The sequence below is a fragment of the Alligator sinensis genome, unplaced genomic scaffold (genome assembly GCF_000455745.1).
Source record: "Alligator sinensis unplaced genomic scaffold, ASM45574v1 scaffold644_1, whole genome shotgun sequence".
In the NCBI taxonomy this organism is placed as follows: Eukaryota; Metazoa; Chordata; order Crocodylia; family Alligatoridae; genus Alligator; species Alligator sinensis.
This window is the reverse complement of record NW_005843085.1, coordinates 366048-385177: the sequence shown is the minus strand read 5'-3', so window position 1 is coordinate 385177 and position 19130 is coordinate 366048. Positions and strand designations below refer to the sequence as shown.

Below are 19130 nucleotides of genomic sequence, written 5' to 3'. Positions count from 1 at the left end.
GGGTTCCTCCTCCTTCTCCTCCCTGAAAGGGGTCCCATCCCCATCCCCTGGGAAGGGACCCTGAGGTCGCCATGGACAGAGGGCACATACCAGCAGCCCATCTCATGTGCCCCACTGGAGGGGGGCTGTGGGCCTCGGCATCCAACCTCCAGACTGCTGATACCTAAGAGAAAGTCTCATAATGGAGCCTGCATCCGGACCAGATGTACTTTGACTCTGATGACAGCTCTAGCATTAGCGGATACAGAATTGTGTGACTTTATTGTTGCTGTTTTGTTATCACTCTGTATCAATACACTCGCCTATAATCAACTGGCAGGTGTTGTGGTCCATCTGAGGGTTGTACTCATCTGGAACAAAGGTATATTGGCTGGGTCTAAATCCAGTGCCAACAAGGGCAAGCTGGGATCCCATTTCACACTGAACTTGGGCACTGTAGAGCCTGGCAGTTATCAGGAAAAGCAGGCACAGTGTCATGATCTCAAGCACCAGGGGGATTGGTGCCCACAGGAGAGATTGCTGCATGGGCTTGGCACAGAAAGGGAGAAAAAGTAATTGAAAAGAGATGAGAAGCGAAGGCTTCCTACCTGAGAAGAGAGGTTGGACTGGAGTGTTGGAGCATTTCCAGACTAGAAGAGCCAGCACCCTCCATAGGGCAGAGGAGCAAATTACCAAAGAGTGGCTGGTCACTGTACCAAGAGGCCTAAAAGAAGGTTAAAGGGAGCAGGGTGCACAAGGCCAGGAGAGCTAGGAGACATGCTGCCTTTGTTCCAAATATATACAGCCAGGATTCACACTTGGGTTTGACCCATAACACAGCCTGAACATGAGAGAAAAATCTCAGGGATAAAATGTCTGTAAGTGTGAAGTCTTGTGGGTGCAAACAATCTGCTTATTATGAGCAGTACTGGAGTGTGTGGATTCAAGATCATACAAGTGCAATAATGACTACAAAGTGTGCTAGAGACCAGACTTATTCTTCACAGCAGGGCTTGGGGATGAGCTGGTGCAGCCACATCCATCCCCTGCAGGAGCCCTCTTGGAGGCCCAAAGGAGTGAGCAAGCAACATTGAGGAAGAGCACTAGGGTTCCTTGTTTGTTTCTCTTGGGCTCTGAGGTAGCAGAGGGGAATCAGAAAGGCTCAACTTAAAACAAAGCTAAATGCACAGTACTGACCCATAGCCCCTCTCTGTCACACACTGTAACCTCTGCATCTGGCATGCAAAGTGGTCTGTCTCCGGTGCTCTGGAGGAGTTCCCATGTGGAGGTCTGCCAAAGTATCCTTGTGCTCTTGCATTCACAGCGGATTCCAGCGGAGATGATTTAGACATGAGTGAAATGGATTCAGGGTTAGGATGGGAGGAGGAACTGGTAGGTCCAAGAGTGACTCAGACACAGAGTGCAACCACGTGGGCTACAGCTGAGAAAGAAATGGTTACTTGTCCTGAGAGAACCATGGTGGTTTCCAAACATGTCTCCTTTGTGAGTCCAAGCAAAAGGGAATGAAGATTCGAAATAATTTTGCAAAATAAATTGGGAAAGAGAGAAATCGGGAAGAGAGAAAGGGAGAGAGAGAAAGAGAGAGGGCGATTCCCTCCTGAAATGGCAACATCCTTGGCACTCTCACTAGACATAGGAAAGTCAAGATGTCTCAGCATACTCCTAACTGGCTGTCCTGAGCACCCGACATTGAAGTCCTCAGATATCATTGGCCTGGGTATGGCAGGTGACTGTATCACTACTGAGTGATGCATTCAGCTGTCATAGCCAGGGGAATGGTTTGTGAGATGAGACAACAAAAAGAAAAGACCAAGCTCAGTGATTTTACCCTTGACATCCCCCACTCTCATAACACACCAATACAAGCAGTCACATGCCTGTGTCTGTCCTGTGCCCTGTGATATGCCTTGTGAGGCTGCAACTCCCTCAGTGGGTGAGAGTGAATTCTGCTCTCAGGTCGCAGTGCTTCCTCCTGCTGCCCCAGCACAAAAATTCAACAATCCCAGAGTGTGAGAAACAGGTGCTCAGTGGTGAACTCTGCTTTTCTGTAAAAATACACAGCACTGTATACCAGGCCTCTTGGACAGGATTCGCAATAGCCTCCAATAGACTTCCCAGTGTCCATCAGTTTTCACAGGAGTCAGTGGATTTGAGGAGTGTATTTGTCTTGGGGCCTCTGAGAATCCAGGCCTTGATGCACTGGGCAAAGGTCTGGGTAGGAAGACAGGATCCATGGGACATCCCTGCTCAGTGCCAGTGAAGGGCTGTAGTGATGGAGGGGGTCTGAAAATCTGTTTGGGGGCTGAATTGTAAACACTCAGGTTTGAGCCATTTGGCCCTAGACTTTGATTCAGTGGTCACAGGGCGTCTCCTCCAGTTCAGTGCTGCTGTGCAGGGATGGCTGTTCAGACTAGGAGGAGTGGTCAGCAATGGAGAAGTGGCTGCACACGAGCATGAGAGACATGGGTGCTCCCCTGTGAACATGGCTTTTCTATGAAAGAATATAGCCCATATTCCTGATGCCATTACACAGGATGTTCAGTGAAGCCCAATGAACTTTACACTGACAGCTCATTACCTCCTGAGACAATGGGTCACCAGTAGAACAGCCGTCACTACAACACGTGTCACTCGTCAGCAGAACACAACTCCTGGGGGACAGCTGTCCTGGGCCCCTGGGACTGCAGCCCATGGACCCCAATTAACTAACCTCCTTTTACCCCTTCCCAAATAAAGCCCTGTTTTGGATGGCAAAGTGTCCAGGCAACAAGGCTCAACCCTGTACCTAGGCTGCCACATCCCTGGTGCACGCTGCTACTGGCTAACAGATTACTTAGGTACCTGAGCTGGCAGGTCTGACATCGCTTTCTGCCTGACCCTCTGGATTCTCCACTTGGTCCTCCAAACGGATCACCTGGCTTCTGACTTCTTGGCTTCTCCTGACCCTGAGGTGATCTCCAGTCCCAGCCACTCACAGCCTGGTAGGACACTGAACCTAGTAGAGTTGCCAGGGTGTGTGCCGCTGTTTCTGACCTCTCCACCCCTATTATTCATACGGAGACACAGGGATAATTGGCAATTATTTATTTCAGAAGCAAAGGACAAATCCCATAACATATAGAGGGCATGGCATCTCCATAGGCAAATATAGGAAACTCAAACCATGGGGCTTTGGTAGTCGGGCAATTCCAGGCTCTGCGCTGCAGAGAGCAGGAGGCATCTGCGCCTGGGGAAGGGCAGTCACTGCAGGATGCAGGCATTTTCCATCTCTCATTTGCAGAGGTCTGAGATGCCCCTATGGCCATACACACCCTTGCGTCCTGGGTTTTCCTCTTTGCCCAAATGTGTGCCAATGGATACTCAAAATACAAAATGGAGAAAGTGAGATCTGGGGGTTTAAGCAGAAAGGCCCCATGTCTGTTGGCTCCAGCACATGCAGCTCTGTTGCTGGGGAACCGATTCAGGAAATAGGCACACACAAGACATTCCTAAGGAGGCAGAAATAAATGATGTTGGCCTGTGTCTATGTAGCATCCCACCCTACCCCGAGCTAGCAGCCCCACTGCCCCATGATGCGGTTTAGGATTTTCTTGTTCTCCCTGAACACGACAGCAGAGGATTCCAGGTTCTTGGATGAAGGGTACACTTCCACACCACCACACTCCTCTCCCTGCTGCAGTTAATTCTTTGATCAGTCCCCTTTGGGCAACACAACTGGTGGGGTTTTCCTGTTAACATGTCCGTACCGATTCCTTCCTCCTCTTCTCACAAATGCAGAAGTGAGTTTCTCTGCAGATTCCTCCAGCCTTAGCTCTCCCACCGTGGATATAGGCACAAACTCTGTCCTGATCATTCTTCAGACTGAGGTCTTGGAGATCAAACCTGGAATGGAAGTCCAGTGTTTACAGTTCATGTTCACCTCCCTGAACTCACCACACCAAGACACAGGGCTGGGGGGCTCTCGGACCTGGTTGTACCTACAGTGAGCTATGCTAAACAATGAAATACAGAAGGAGGATCAGGGATGGTTTGTTGCTCAAGGCTAGAAGTGGTTGGGTGAGACTAGACTATCTAAGCACAGGATCCTTTCATGCACATGGTATGTTGTACAAGACAGTGTACTAAAAATCACGTTCTGACCATCTCCACCCCTTCCTCACCTAATCGTCCCCTTGCCAGAAATTGCTCCTGAAATGAAACATGGTGCATGCTCTAATTTGTGTGCCTCCTATAGCTGACTGTTTTTTCTCTTGAGGGATCTCCATTTCTATGATGAGAAAGAAAAAAATTCTCTATACTTCCGTATGCAGCCACAGATCACCTGAGTACACACAGCATCTATCATATAAACTCATGCATCAAGTGGCTTTTCCATATACCACCTCCCCTTTCCCAACATCTCATGCTCCCTTGTAATAAACAAATGTTGTGAACCCTTGAGTAGCCCAACTGGCTGCCCTTTCCAAAGTGATGATGGACCTTAGAATAGACATTTGTTATGGGGAGACATGTTGTCAAAGTGAGGAGGTGTCATGGCCCTGTTCCTACCCGCTGTCTTTGCACTCAGACTTCCCCAGGCCCCCCACACCAGTTTTTCTTTGACTTTCAAACTGTAGGTCTGCTTGTGGTGTGTGAGGTTGAAAGGTCCCTCACACATGGAAAGAGTTAGATGTGATCAGACCACAGATCTGTAGGAGCATTGGGAAACAGGAGTTTATCACAAACAGGACCAAGGAGGTGATCCTCCCCCTCTATGCGACACTGGTCAGGCCACAACTGGAGTACTGCATCCAGTTCTGGGCACCACACTTCAGGAGGGATGTGGACAGCGTTGAAAGGGTCCAAAGGAGGGCCACTTCCATGATCCAGGGACAGCAGGGCAGACCCTACAGTGAGAGGCTACGGGACCTGAACCTGTTCAGCCTCCACAAGAGAAGGCTGAGGGGGGACCTGGTGGCTGTCTATAAACTTACTAGCGGGGACCAGCGGGGATTGGGAGAAACCTTGTTTCCCCGAGTGGCTCCAAGAGTAATAAGGAATAACGGCCATAAGTTGCTAGAGAGTAGGTTTAGACTAGACATCAGGAGGCGCTACTTCATTCAGGGCAGCTAGGATCTGGAACCAACTTCCAAGGGAAGTGGTGATGACTACTACCCTGGGGGTCTTTAAGAGGAGGCTCAACATTTACCTGGCTGGGGTCATTTGAGCCCAGTTTTCTCTCCTGCCCATGGCAGGGGGTCAGACTAGAAGATCTACAAGGTCCCTTCAGACCCTACGTCTTTGAATCTATGCATCAAAGGTTGGGGTTGTTTTGGGACCTGCACTAGTAGGCGAGTCTATTGCCAAGTGAGTCTCTAGCAAAGTTCAAGACCCCATTTGTCTGGTGCAGTCTTTAGCCCTCATCTCCATGGTGAATTGCATAGTGGTGGGAATGATGCACATTGGTGCAGATGTGAGGGCATCCTAGGGACATAGACTTACAAGCCAGAGGAAAGATCCAAGTCATCTGCCCAAACCCACTTCCCGGATCCAGGATCATACGACAGACCAATCCAGAATGTGTAATACTGGGAAACACCATCATGATCTTCAAAATAGTGAAATGATTCTTTTTTTATGAAATCCTAAAATACAGAGAAAATGAATTATTTCAGCTGTCAGAGAGTGAGAATGCCAGGAGAGCGCTAGCTGGGTCCTGCCAGTTCCCCACACACACTACTCCTGCAGGCCTCGGTGCAGAGCTCACCCCTCTACCTAATGTTGTGTTCTCACTTCCAGGGTTACAGCCTGCTTGCTCCCCTACAGTTTACTTCCCAAAACCAAGTGAATTTGCCCTGCTATATTAAATGTTGCAGCCCAGATCTTTTGTTTGTCAAGACATTTCCATTAACATCTGTGAAATTAGTTAAGGGTGCAGACAGCAGCTGGGTTAAATATATTCTCCCAAAATTCACAAAGGGAACAACCCAAGGAACCAGTCTTTGTTTTGCCAGAGGTTACACTGCAGCCTTGGATGTCTTCCTTAAACCACAGTTTTCCCCTTGAGTAGTGGGTTCAGCTACCAGCCAAATGAAACCCCTTCACACCTTCTAACATAGAGGGGGGGGCAACTGAGGAGATGGAGGAAACTAGAGAGCCAGGCCATGGGGCTTTGGTTATTTTATGCTCAGAGTATCCAAAAGGAAAAACACAAAGTTTGTCTGTGAAGGAATAACAATCATGCTGCACATGGAAACCCATCAGTGAAGAACCTTTTTCTCAGAAGATCCTACATATTTTTGGAGTCTAAAATCACTTTAGAAATGAGGCTGAGGGTGCAGACGGATGGGGTTCTTTTGCTGTTTTGGCCCTCACTGGGGATGATTCAGAGTTGAGCAAACCTACTCACAGTGCAAGACAGATGGTGGGCTCTGCCCTGTCCTTCCTGAAACACAATGCATGGCTGCTGATCCCCGCTCTGCTCCTAAACTAGTTTGCTTGCCTGACAGTGTCATGTTCTTCCCTTCTTATCCTGTGCTTTGGGGAATGGCTGTCTACAGTCCCCTAATTCCGATCCCAAGAGTGAGGAGCTCTCCAGCGTGTATTGCACTTGCCAACCCACCAGCCCTCAGGAACCTCCTGTTGGAAATCCCCAGTTGAGATCATGCCAGAGAAAGCCAAGCCCCTGGACCTGGCTCCTCTGGATCTATTCACCTAGACCAGCTCTTCTCCATCCTCAATGGTGAGCAGCTGGGCAGACTGTGAAATGCAGGAGGAATGACACTGTTCCCAAGTTCCTTTTTCAGGAGAAAAGAGACAGGAACTGTCCTTGTGGACAACCCACTGTACTGGACACTTCTCTCCTGGAACAAACACACTGCAAATCAGCTTTCCTCATCCCTCATCACTGCTGTGCTGGAGACAGAGGGATTTCATTCCCACCTTGTTCCTTCGCCTTCTATCTGGGGACAAGACTAGGATATTGTCCCCAGTACTGAGAGGTGAGCAAGAGCCAGGAACAGCAGGAGCAGACTGACAGGAGTCAGCCTCAAAGTCAGCTCAAGACAGGAATGGCTGCAGTTGGGTGGGGAAGTGTTTTTTCCTCCCCTGAAAGGTTGTGAGTATTTAAACATTTTTTCAAACCTGAGTGTGTATAATGGCAAAATCCTGGCCATTTTAATCAACTCAGACCCTCAATTTATTCTCTGTTTGGGTTGCTCCAAGATTTCCACATTTTGAAAGTCTTCCGTTTGAATTTTTACCTGTTTTAACTTTCTTTTTCCTAGTCCTCCTTAATTGGAAATGTAACATCACACACTGAAGGCCAAATCACCTCCTCCCCTTTCTTTTTGGGGGGAATATCAAAAGCCTTTCATCTGAACAAGGTTGGAACATTTTATTTCACATTTTGAATGTTACAAAGTTGTGGACATAATTCTGCCACTCTCACATGGAAAGACTTGCGGCCAAAACCTGTCTATGGGACTGTCTATGGAAGTCCCACCCTCTCCTACTGAATGCATTGCCATCTTCTGGGCCAGGGCTGGGGCCAGGTGGGAAGAAATCCATCCTCAGATGAAGGTCTGGACTCTCCCAAGTTGAGAACAACAGGAAAGCGACGTGAATCAGGCTGGGAGGAGGGACAGTGAAGGGTCCCCATTCCTCACTCCTCTCTGCAAGTGGGGCCCTTAGAGCAGGGGTAGGCAAAATACAGATCGTGGGCCAGATCCAGCCCATGGGAGTCTTGTGTCCAGCCTGCAGCAGGTTTCTCAATCCCACCTGGCCCAGGCACCATCCCACCGTGATGCATCCTGCTGCCCCAGACACACAGAGGGGCTATTACCATACTCCAGCAGACTTGATTAATTAAGTCTGCTCCAAAGCACTGTAATTACAGCGCATTGGAGTAGCCTCAACATATGTGTATAGGCACCCATTGATTTCATAGATTTCATAGACATTAGGGATGGAAGGGACCTCGGAAGATCATCGAGTCCAGCCCCCTGCCCAAAGGGCAGGAAGTTAGCCGGGTTCATAGGATCCCAGCAAGATAAGCATCCAGTTTGCTCTTGAAGGTGTTCAATGTAGGCGGTTCAACCACCTCCGGTGGCAGGCTGTTCCAGACCTTGGTGGCTCGGACAGTAAAGAAATTCTTCCTTATGTCCAGCCTGAAATGGTCTTGTAGTAGTTTATGACCATTCAACCTAGTCGTCATCCCTTGGGGTGCTCTGGTGAACAAACATTCACCCAGATACTGGTGGTCACCCCTGCAGGCTAAAGAGTCCCAGGGCTCTCAGCCTGTCATCGTAGGGTCTGCTTCCCTGACCTCTGATCATGCGCGTGGCTCTTCTCTGGACTCTCTCAAGCTTCTCCACATCCTTTTTGAATTGTGGAGCCCAAAACTGGACACAGTACTCCAGCTGCGGCCTCACTAAGGCCGAGTACAGGGGGAGAATGACGTCCCGGGATTTGCTTGAGAAGCATCTATGGATGCAAGCCAGCGTTTTGGTCGCTTTACTAGCCGCCGCATCGCATTGCAGGCTCATGTTCATCTTGTGGTCAATGATGACCCCCAAGTCTCTTTTTTCCATAGTGCTAGCCAACATAGCACTGCCGAGCCTATAAGGATGCTGCGGGTTTTTTTTCCCCAAGGTGGAGAACCTTGCATTTATCGGCGTTGAACACCATCAGATTCTCGTCCGCCCACTTGCTGAGCCTGTCCAGGTCAGCCTGGATCACCCGCCTGTCTTCTGGTGTGCATGCTTTGCCCCGAAGTTTGGTGTCATCAGAGAACTTGGCCAGTCCGCTTCTGACTCCAGCGTCCACATCATTAATGAAGATGTTGAACAGTATGGGTCCAAGGACAGAGCCTTGGGGGACCCCACTGGTCATAGGACACCCCGATGAGTGACTTCCATCAATTACTACCCTCTGGGTCCGACCCCGGAGCCAATTTTCCAGCCAGTGGATCGTGGAGGACCCAAGGCGACAATTGGCCAGTTTCTCCAAGAGGCGATCATGGGACACCAGATCGAAGGCTTTTTTGAAGTCAAGATATATGACATCAATCTCTTCTCCCTTGTCCAGGTGATAGGTCACCTGGTCGTAGAAGGAAATGAGATTGGTCAAGCAAGACCTACCCGCAACAAACCCGTGCTGGCTATCCCTTAAGATGCTGGCGTAGGCCAGTCCATTAAGGATGGCCTCTTTAATAAACTTTTCTAAGATCTTCCCTGGGATAGAAGTCAGGCTAATGGGCCTATAGTTAGCCAGATCCACTTTCCTCCCTTTCTTGAAGATAGGCACCACATTGGCCTTCTTCCAGTCTTCGGGCACTACACCAGAGCGCCAAGAGTTTTCAAAGATCCATGCTAGAGGCTGGGCTATGATGCTTGCCAGCTCCTTGAGTACCCTGGTGTGAAGATTGTCAGGGCATGACATGCGCAGCCCAACACACTCTGCGCCTTCTGCAGACTTTCCTGTTCATGCTAAAATGCAGCAGCAACACCAGTGCAAGCAGGGCAAATGTGTGCTTGGTGGGGGGGGAAAAGTGGACCCTATCCCTCACTGCTGCTCACCACTTCCTGAAGCAGTTGCTGGGAGCCCATGTGCTGGGACTGAGCGATGTTGGTGTTGGTGGGGAGGTGTCACAGGCTGTGTGGGCTCTGTGGCAGAAATGCCACCGTCGGTGCCCCTCTCCACAGATCTGTCTCTACCAGCCTGAGAGGCTGGTGTTGAGTCCCTCAGGGCGGGGATCTCCCACCTTGTCTGCATGACAAAAGCCTGGTGCCTGGGAGGCAATGCTCTAGTCACCTGGGCAGGGGGGAAAGGTCCGGCCCTGCACACGGGCCCAGGTAGCCAGGGATGCTTTGTAGATTGGTTGGCTTGTAGCCAGTATTGGCAGCTTCGATTGGACCGGGCTGCTGAGGTGAGAGAGGTGATAAAAAGGCCCGGGCCAGGAAGAAGTGCAGCCATTAGCCATGTGGTCATCCAGGTGAATCTGAAACTGGGAGAGGAGCTTCACCATCTGAAACTGGCTCTCTCCTCATAACCGCATGCTCTAAGAGTGACCTGCCTCCAGAGGAAAACTCCAACCTCCGGATGATGCGAGTGAGTAAGCTGCTACCTGTAATCAATAAAGTGCTCCTTGTGACCGGTGTGGGAGACTTATTGAGGGGTGGGTCTAAATTATGCCGAGGAGGCCCCTTAGGTCTGTGGACTAAGGGAGACTTTCCTAAATAGCCCCTGACTTGGGGAAGTGCCCCAAGTGCTTGTATTGGGTCTAGTACCCATTGGACGATCAGGCCTGTGCTTTCCAAGGTGCGCAGAGCCAGAAAGGAGTCCAGAGCCTTGGATGGTGGCAGCGGAAACCCAGGCTAGCGGGTGTGCTCCAGGGATGGGGTCGGCCGGACGGGAGGCACCCCAAGGGAGGCACTCAGAGCCTGGAAGGTGGTCGGGCGCAGGGAGGTGGGCGGCTCAACGCAGGAGTGCCCCCTACTGGCCCGCCACATGCTCCAGGCTGTTTTGAGGTAAGGGCGGGTGCTCACCAGCTCAGGGGGACATACACGGGGGTCTCCCATGCCTCCCCCACCATACCCACAAACCATCCCCTGCAAACCCCACAACCACATGCTCCCCGCCACACAATCACAAGCCAAACAATCACCATCCACACACACCCCTCCTCACATGTACCCCCCGCCCAAACACACACACACATATCTGCGGTCCTCTGGAGGGAGCCCCACACATTGCTATCTGTGCACACCACACCCCACACATGCACCTACCCCCACCCCACCCCCTCGCAACCCACCCTCTCTACCCCCCTCAGAAACCCCACACATGCACACACACACACACATCCCCCAAACACGCCCCACAAACCCCCATACTGACCCACCTACATCCAAACATACCCTCACACCCTCCCCAACATGCCACATCCACACATCTACGCACACACCTACAGCCCCACACAAACGCCATACCCATCCACTCATGGGGCTGGGAAGGAATTTCCCTACTGCTCCACACCCCTGCTTTCTATATAAGTCAGGGTTTTTATGCTTTCCTCAGTGACATTGGCTGTTGGCTACAATCATGCTGAGCATTTTGATTGGAGTGTGCCAGGGGTCCTCCTGGGATGTAATGCTGGAGGTTCCTGGATACAGGATCTTGTCCCTCCTCTCAGAGTCAGATCAATCACCATATCTGGGGTCAGGAAGGAAATCTGTTATGGTCTGTGGTGGGAGAGAGGGAGTTGCTTTCCTCTGCAGCTGGGGGCAAGGCCCTCTTCTTGGGATCTATTGAGTATGTATTAACAACCTGTAGAGAAGCAAGATGTTGGCTGCCTCATCCTACTTCATCTGCAGCTATTTAGGGTTTTATGTCTAGTGGTTGTGTGAATGTTGAATGTCTAGTTTTGACCAGGGCTTTGTATAAGATAGTTTGGATAGTCACATGCAGGCTATTAGAACAGATGACCTAAGGAGGTTGCTTTCCACCCTGCTTCTTTCTGGTTCTATTCCTTATTCAAGGTCAACATGTTTCAGAGTGGAGGCAAAACAAGGACACCCCTGAGATAGGTGTGGGTCTTACTTGAGCATATACCTCCTGCTGTCCCATCATTTACCTGTATCACGAGGCTGTTCCTCTGGAGTTCCTGGAAGGCATGGTGTCTGGTTTGGGCAAGACGTTGGCAGCTGGGTGACGCTTTGCGACTTTGGGCAGATCTCAGTGACTAAAATTTCAGAACAGCACAGCAGTGTTACAGCAGAGTTTCACAGATCTGACATTCTGGTGTTGACACAAAAGACCTGATTGTACTAATACAGGAAACCCTCACTATCTGTGGGTTCGACATTCGCGGCTTCAAATATTCGTGAATGCTGAACATACATCTTAAATATACTTACAGGAGCTCCTCAGGAGCTCCGTGCTTCCTGCCGCCTGGTTCCTGCCACCACCACTCTACTCCCGCCGCTGCCACCACACTTCTGCCCCGCCCAAATTTTTGAGTGGCGGCCCCTGAAGAATGTTTTTCATCTAGTTCCTGTCAAGTCACCTGTCCGGTCCCCCGCCGGACGCCGGTACAGCCATTGGCCACCCGACCGGGGTAGCCCTAAGATACATCCGGACATTTATTTCCTATCAATAGTACCACACTTCTGCCATCAGCAGCGCAGCTGTGCCCCCTCTGCCAGCCACTAGGGGCGCTGGGTTCATCCCCATCCCTGCCAACTTGTGAGAGTATGGCGGAAAAGCTGGGGTGCAGTTCCGAGATGATGTCTCTAATTTCTTGGATTTCCATATGGTCAGCCTACCTAAACCTCTAGCTTTGGTTAATTGTTCAACATTATCCAATTATTAATTCCCCTTTCCTGGAAATATGGACACTGGTCAATATGCTCCACATGAGCCTCCCCCAAATGCTGAATGGAGGCAATGAATCACTTCCTGGGACTTGCATGTGGCAGTCCTCTTTCCAGGTCCACAAAGTGCACTCCAAGTTTTTTTCTTCATTACAAATGACAAAAAGTGCCTCCACATGGCATGAAAAACACCTCATGAAAACAGGGATAAGTACTCATGGATAATAAGTTGTAATTACCACTCCATTGGGAGTGACAGATGAAACAGGCTTTACTGCACCTGCCATATACAGGTGCCATATACAGGTACATATACAAGGTAATGTGCCCTCCCTTTTTCTACACTCTTTTTTCCTGCCCAAACTATAGAAATCTATATCCATATTCCAGTCCTAGGAACCAACCCCCAAATCCCTCCTCTCTCAGTTAGCACAGGATGCAGAAGCCTCTCCTGCACGAGAAGACTGCACTTCACACACTTTGCAGAAGTTCAGATACATACATTAAACAGTGAGACAGCCTGTATGATGTAATATCAAATGACTTCCATGCTGCATGAAAAATAGTCATATGACAAAAAACACAAAACTGTTCCTGGAAAGCAATAAAAATAATGTGATGTTAAATTCACGATAAACAATCATCTAGTTTCTGTCAAACTCTCTATAATGAAAACAATTACTACATGCACATGCGTGTGCACACACACACACAGATATATAGACATGTGAGTGACACATGCAAAATGCATGCACACATATAGGTTGCATGTGAATGTGTATATGGACCAAAGCAGACACACATCCACATGTAAAAGTGTCATTATGGCATTATTGAACTGAAAAATTACAAGATTCTGAATGTTCCTTGAATGTTATATATAGTAATTTAAAACCCTGAAACCCTTCAAAGCAGAACAAACCATTTATATTTGTGAAACAAAGCTTTCTCATAACCTAAAATGAAATAACTGAGGATGGAACGGGTCTAAAACCTTTATATCTCTCTCTCTTTTTTTAGTATGCTGCCTGCAAAGCAGTAAGGTAAAATAACCAAAATGGTGGCTATGCATCGATTAACTATAACAGTTTCCCACAATGCAGAAACCACAAACACAGAGAAAGTCTTAGCTGAGTATTTATGGAGGCATTTTATGGCACTACATCTGCCACCAGTGTAAACTGGTGAACAATCAGCTCTCTCTGATATAGTGGTTAGTGGGCAGGGAGCATGATAGGGACAATGAGGGGTCCTGTGTGTGCAAGCTCACACATGAGGATGGGCTGCCAGGCCTGCTCAGAGGGCTGTAGTTGCTCACACTTACCCATGGCATCGTAGACTCTGAGTCCTATCATCAAAAGCAGGCACAGCATCTGGGCCCCCAGTGCAAGTGCAAGGGGCAGCCAGGAGGAAGATGCCGTTGGAGACACTGACCCAGAAAGGGAGAGAAATGAACAGGAAGGTGATGAACACAAACCACTTCTCACCCAAGAATTCAGGTCAGTCTGGAGCTCATGGGAACATTTCCAGCCTTAGAGCAGGACCCCACACAGCCCAGGAGCAAACCGCTGAGCAGACAGGTGCAGGGAGAGGGCAGAGAGGAAGGGCTCTGCCAGCACCCAGGGCAGAGGTGCAGGTCAGGGGGCAATTCTGCTGCCCTGTGGGGAGGGGAGGGGGACGGTGTCTCACCTTCCTGCTCCCCTCCCTGCAGCTGGTACTGCTGCACCTGCTGCTGCAGCAACAATGGCCTGTGGCTGCTGCCCTGGGGGCCTGGCAGACATATAGGCTTGCCAGGGGATGCCCCTGGTGTGCTCCCTCATCCCCCAGGTGTGGGGCTATGCCTCCCAGTCAAAGCCTCTGGGGTGTGGAAGAGGGGTCCTTCCTCCCCCTCCATTGAGACACTGATTGGCATGGGGCTCTGCCTGCCCAGCTCCTCCAGGTGGGTGGTGCAGGGCTACCCTTGTCATGACCAGGACTCCTGTAGGGAGGGGTCATCCTGGTCCCTCTTTAAGTCAGCACCCAGGGCTGGTGTTTCACGCACCCACCCCAAGTTACACTGTTGGGAATGGAGACCGAGGAAACCAGGAAACCCGGAGAATGTCTGGGCAGATGTGTGTGCGGGAGGTGCTAGAGCTGGAAGACAAGCACGTCCTGCTCCTGGCAGCCCCTGGGCAGGGCTGGGTCCTACACCTGGCAATGGAAACTCTTAGGAAACAAATTTCAGGGGGAAGCCCCAGATCCATCTCCCATGAGTGTACACTGCACTACAGAGAAGGAGCCATGGCATCCTTTATGGGAAGGAAAATAATGGGTTCAGTGGATTCAGGAGCCTGTAATGGGTGACAGAGGAGAGCTCCCTCCAGGCCCCAGGGATGCACTGTGAGGAGGAGCTGAGCTGCTGCAGCCATGGTCATCACCTTTGGGAACATCCACTAGGAACAAGGGAGCGAGTGACCAGCACTGAGGGAGGGAGCGACGTTTTCTTGTTTCTATCATGCTGTGATGTGTCAGAGGGGAATTGGGAAGACTGATCTCTAATCCAAGATGAGCTCACATTACTGCCCCACAGACCCCTTTAACCACACGGTACCTCTCTGCCCAGCAGGCAGATGAGTCTGTCTCTGCATCTTTGGAGAAGTTCCCAACTGGAGGTGTGATGAGAGGTCCTCCTGTCCCCTCGTTCCCAGTGGGGTCTAGCAGAGACGGGTAAGACTCGGCTGAAGTGCATTCAGGAGTGGGACGTGAGGAGGACTTAGTAGATCTTTGAGCAACTTCCACGCTGAAATGTAGCAGCTCAGAGTTATGGTTGGGAGGGAAAAATTTAGCCATCATGAGAAAAAAAATACATGCTGGTTTCAAACATGGTTTCTAGTCTGCATCTGGGCAAGAAAGGATGATCTTACAAAATATCTCATAATATAGACAGAAGTAAGAATGAGATACAGACAGACAGAAAAAATCCCCCTGAAGTCGCAGAGACCTGGGCCTTCCCCTGGGACAGGAGAGACCGAGGATCTCTCAGACAATTCCTATCTCTGCACGCAGCACCCGGTCGTCTGGTGATTTCAAGAGCAAGGCAGTGACCTGCCATTGCTGGTGCCATGAATAAGGATGGGGCTCCTTAATATAACTTATAGCACTTCCCCAACATATCTCCCTGACGCTCTCCAGGCCCATTACAAATCACTATATCCCAAGAAGCTGGCTGCCATCTGCTCTTTTCTCCACATTTCCCCTTGTGGAAGATCCCTCAGCGAGCGGATGAGACTGTCACAGCATTGCTCCACCCTGCCTGCACAGGCAAGAATCCAGCTTCTCCATGTGCTCCCCAGGACGACTTCTCTCCGGAGGAACAAAACTGCCTTCAGCTACAACAGGTCCCACAACTGACCCCAGCTCTGTGACAAATCTCTCCCTCACCACCACCACCCACCCAAAAAATGACCAGCTAAATCCTCCTCACAGCCCATTTCCTATATGTATCTTACTTACTTAGTCTACCCTGCTTTCTCCTACAGCAGTCACATCCCTGGGACACTGCAGATGGGTAAGACTTGACTGGAAGAGATTCAAGGGTGGGACATGAGGAGGAACTGGGGACTGAGCAGCTCAGACCCTGCAGAGGAGCAGCGCAGACCCATGAGTGCAAGGGAAGCGGTTACCTGTCCTGAGAGACTGGTCATCTTTCCAAACCATGGCCCCATTCTGCCCAGGCAAAAGGGAGTGGACTCTCATAACAGGGCAAGAGACACAGAGAGAAACTCCTCCCTGAGGTGGCCACAGCCTAGGTACTCCCAAGTGACATAGGGGAGTCAGACTGCCTGTGATCATTAAAAATACACAAAGACCATTCTTTCACAGAGCTGGGTTGAGGTAATATGCTGCTTTTTCCAGTAAAGCAATTTTTTTTTTGTCTCCAAGAAGCCACAAGCTCTGGCAGAACACGCCCGTCTGGAAGCAGCTGCACCTGGTCAGTCGATGCTTGGAGGACGGATGCACTGACCTGCTGTAGCCGGTGTGAAGATCTGGGAGGTGAGCAGCCAGCAGAGGACACAGATGGAGATCTGTACAATCAGCTTTCAGCAGCACTCTCATTCCCTTCTCAATGCCCCACTTCCAGGACACACACACATGAACTGAGACATGTGCCAGTGTGTGGCCTGTGCCCACTGTTTGCTTTCTGCTGCTCATGTGCCTCCTTCAGTGAGTGGCAGGGAGTGTAACTGTCACGTATAAGTGCTGCCTCCAGCCACTGTACAACAAAGGTCCTCTTCTTTCCACTCACACCGCAGGCAGGCTCCCCTACGCCTGAATGTGGTTCCCTTCACCTATGACTGATCCCAGAACTGAACCCAAACCCAGGACAAAACCTTCCTCCTCCCAGCACAGGACAGATGAATCCTGCCTACTGGGCTGTCCTGATGTAGCTGTAACAGCCATGGGGCCCTGGGGAAGCCATACCTGTGTGTGTCCCCAGGGCGGTAAGCAGTGGCCAGTGTTCAGGAGCAGAGTGCAGAGCGGTGCATCCCTGTTGCTGGTGCACTGTGTGAGTACAGGTGTGCACAGAGGCAGGAGCTCAGAGGCTGTGTATGACCAAGGGTGGGGTTACAGTTACCCCAACCTACTTGAAGGGGCCAAGCCCTCCCAGGACAGGAAGACTGATGGCCTGTCCCCTGTCCCAGCATAAACCGCACAGGAAGCCCTCGCTGCTGCTCTGAGATGTGCTGCTCCTGCACAAAGAGCACAGGGCTGGGACCTGTACTGGGTGGGTGACAACTGAGTGGTGGGGTAGGGGATGCTGCACAGTCTGGGTGGGGTGTAACGAGAAATTGTTAAACTCCTTGTTAAACTCCTTGTTAAAATATTGTTAAACTCATGTGTGTGTCACATGGCTGCTCAACTGTGAACACAGCTTTTCTATGAAAAAGCTGAGGTTTCATCCCCTCAGTGGTGCTTAATGGACTTTATAACCCAGTGAAAACTGATTGCTACAGGAATCAGTTGCTCTGGCAAGTTAGATTGCCTTTTCCCTTTTGAAAACCCACCCCAGCAGCTGAGCAGGAAAAACAAACAAACTGGGCAGTATCTAGGAGCCATCCGAGGTTCAGAACTTGTGAAGGGTGAGGGGATGGTGTGGCCTGAATATCTGGTTTGGATATTAGAAACTGTTGACTCCAGGACTTTAACTTGGTGCTCTCAGGGCTTCTCCTCCAACTCCCAGCCCCTCTGTGATACTTGCTGGGATGGGAACAGGCTGGGGAAAGTTGGCCTCTCCATCCAGGATGAGAATATTTTTATTCTCTTTCCTCCTCTCATTATCATGCCATCAAAGCAGCAGCAGTGCCGTCAGCAGCAACACCAGTAGCATCTTGGACACCGAGTCCTCACTTTGGACACTACAGGGAGGAACAGTGTGTGATTGTGATTTCATTCTTCCCCCAACTCCCATGCAGACAGTGACTCTCCCTTCTGTACCGCATGTCCAGGGCTGAGCAGGATCTCTCTCTGCCGCACTCAGCTGCTCGCAGCACAAGAGACTGGACATGCCCCTACTCCAGGAGACCTGGTCACTGCTGTTTGCTCAGCAACATGTATCTTCCCAGTCCCTGATGGAGAGACCGAGATGACACAGGCCAGCGACCATTGTTGGCATCTGCAGGAGGATACTGAAACTTAGTCCCCCGATCCTCTTACTCTGACACTCCCAAGCTGGTGACACTCCTGGGTCCCTTCAGGGTACGGACCTCCCCATGGCCTGGTCAGACCTGTCAAGACACACCTACAGTTCCCAACCACCGCACCCCCATTGCTTATGGGGCTGGGTGATGCTGCACTGATGGGAGGTAGTTTATTTTCAGAGCCAAGGTGAGATTCCTGTAGCAATTGGAGGTCATGGAGTCTCCCTTTGACTCCTGCCATTGTAGTTGACAGTGTCACCTGTGCCTGGGCAGTCTCCAGGGATCGAGCATGCTTCTTTTTCTCATATTTTTTGGGAGCCTGTGACACTCCCTTTGCCTGTAAATACTATTAGGTCTTAGGAATTCCTGTTGGCCCTTGTGATTCCCAAAATAGAATCAAAACCCATCGTAGGACCAAGAAAAGGACGTCTGGGGATTTAATGAGGGCAGAGAACCCCATTACTGCAGGCAGCAGGAGATGCAGCTGGGCTGTAGGGATGAAAGAGAGTGCTGTCAACCAGAACACACATTAAATCATAGGAGAAGAAATAATAAAGTTGTGTCTGTGTCTATGTGGATTCGCAGACTGACCCGGGGTCCAGCAACAAAATGCCGCAGGCTCCTTGATATAGTTTATGTCTTTCTTGCTCTCCCTCCAAATGGCAACATCATTCTGTCATTATTTCCTCATGGGTCCTTTATATTTCCCACACCGTACAACGTCCTTTCAGCAGCAGCAATCTCTTGGATCAGTCCCAGATGCATCGTCTCCCTGGTGTCTTTATCCAGTTCATTTTTTCCTTTTGTTTCCTTCCTCCCCTCACAAATGTAGAACTGAGTGTCTCCACAGCCTCCAGCTCTAAGTTGCACACCTTGCAAGTATACACAAACACCAACATGATAATTGTGATGACTGAAACCAAAGCAGTTTGGGTCCAGCAGTGGTAAGAGACACATGTGCGGGAGCCCGTTACGCCCCTCCAAGCCCAGGACCTCCCCCACCCAGTGACCCCCAGCATACACGGCGGACCTCCAACTTGACCCCCAGCACACCCAGGAGGTAAGGGGGGGCCATGGTGGGAGGGGAGTAGCCCGCTGC

General features: G+C 50.4%; 1 protein-coding gene across 1 annotated transcript; it reads right to left on the bottom strand.

The window, feature by feature from the left end:
• Positions 1 to 3746: 3746 nt before the first annotated feature.
• LOC112548298 (C-type lectin domain family 1 member A-like) lies at positions 3747 to 14980 on the bottom strand (the record flags this gene model as incomplete). Its single annotated transcript, XM_025193654.1, has 6 exons — positions 14944 to 14980; positions 13678 to 13782; positions 11615 to 11722; positions 6700 to 6842; positions 5482 to 5624; positions 3747 to 3882 (listed from the first exon to the last, which is right to left on the bottom strand). Coding segments are annotated over exons 1-6 (672 nt in total), but the record flags the coding sequence as incomplete, so codon positions are not given.
• Between the last annotated feature and the right edge of the window lie 4150 nt (positions 14981 to 19130).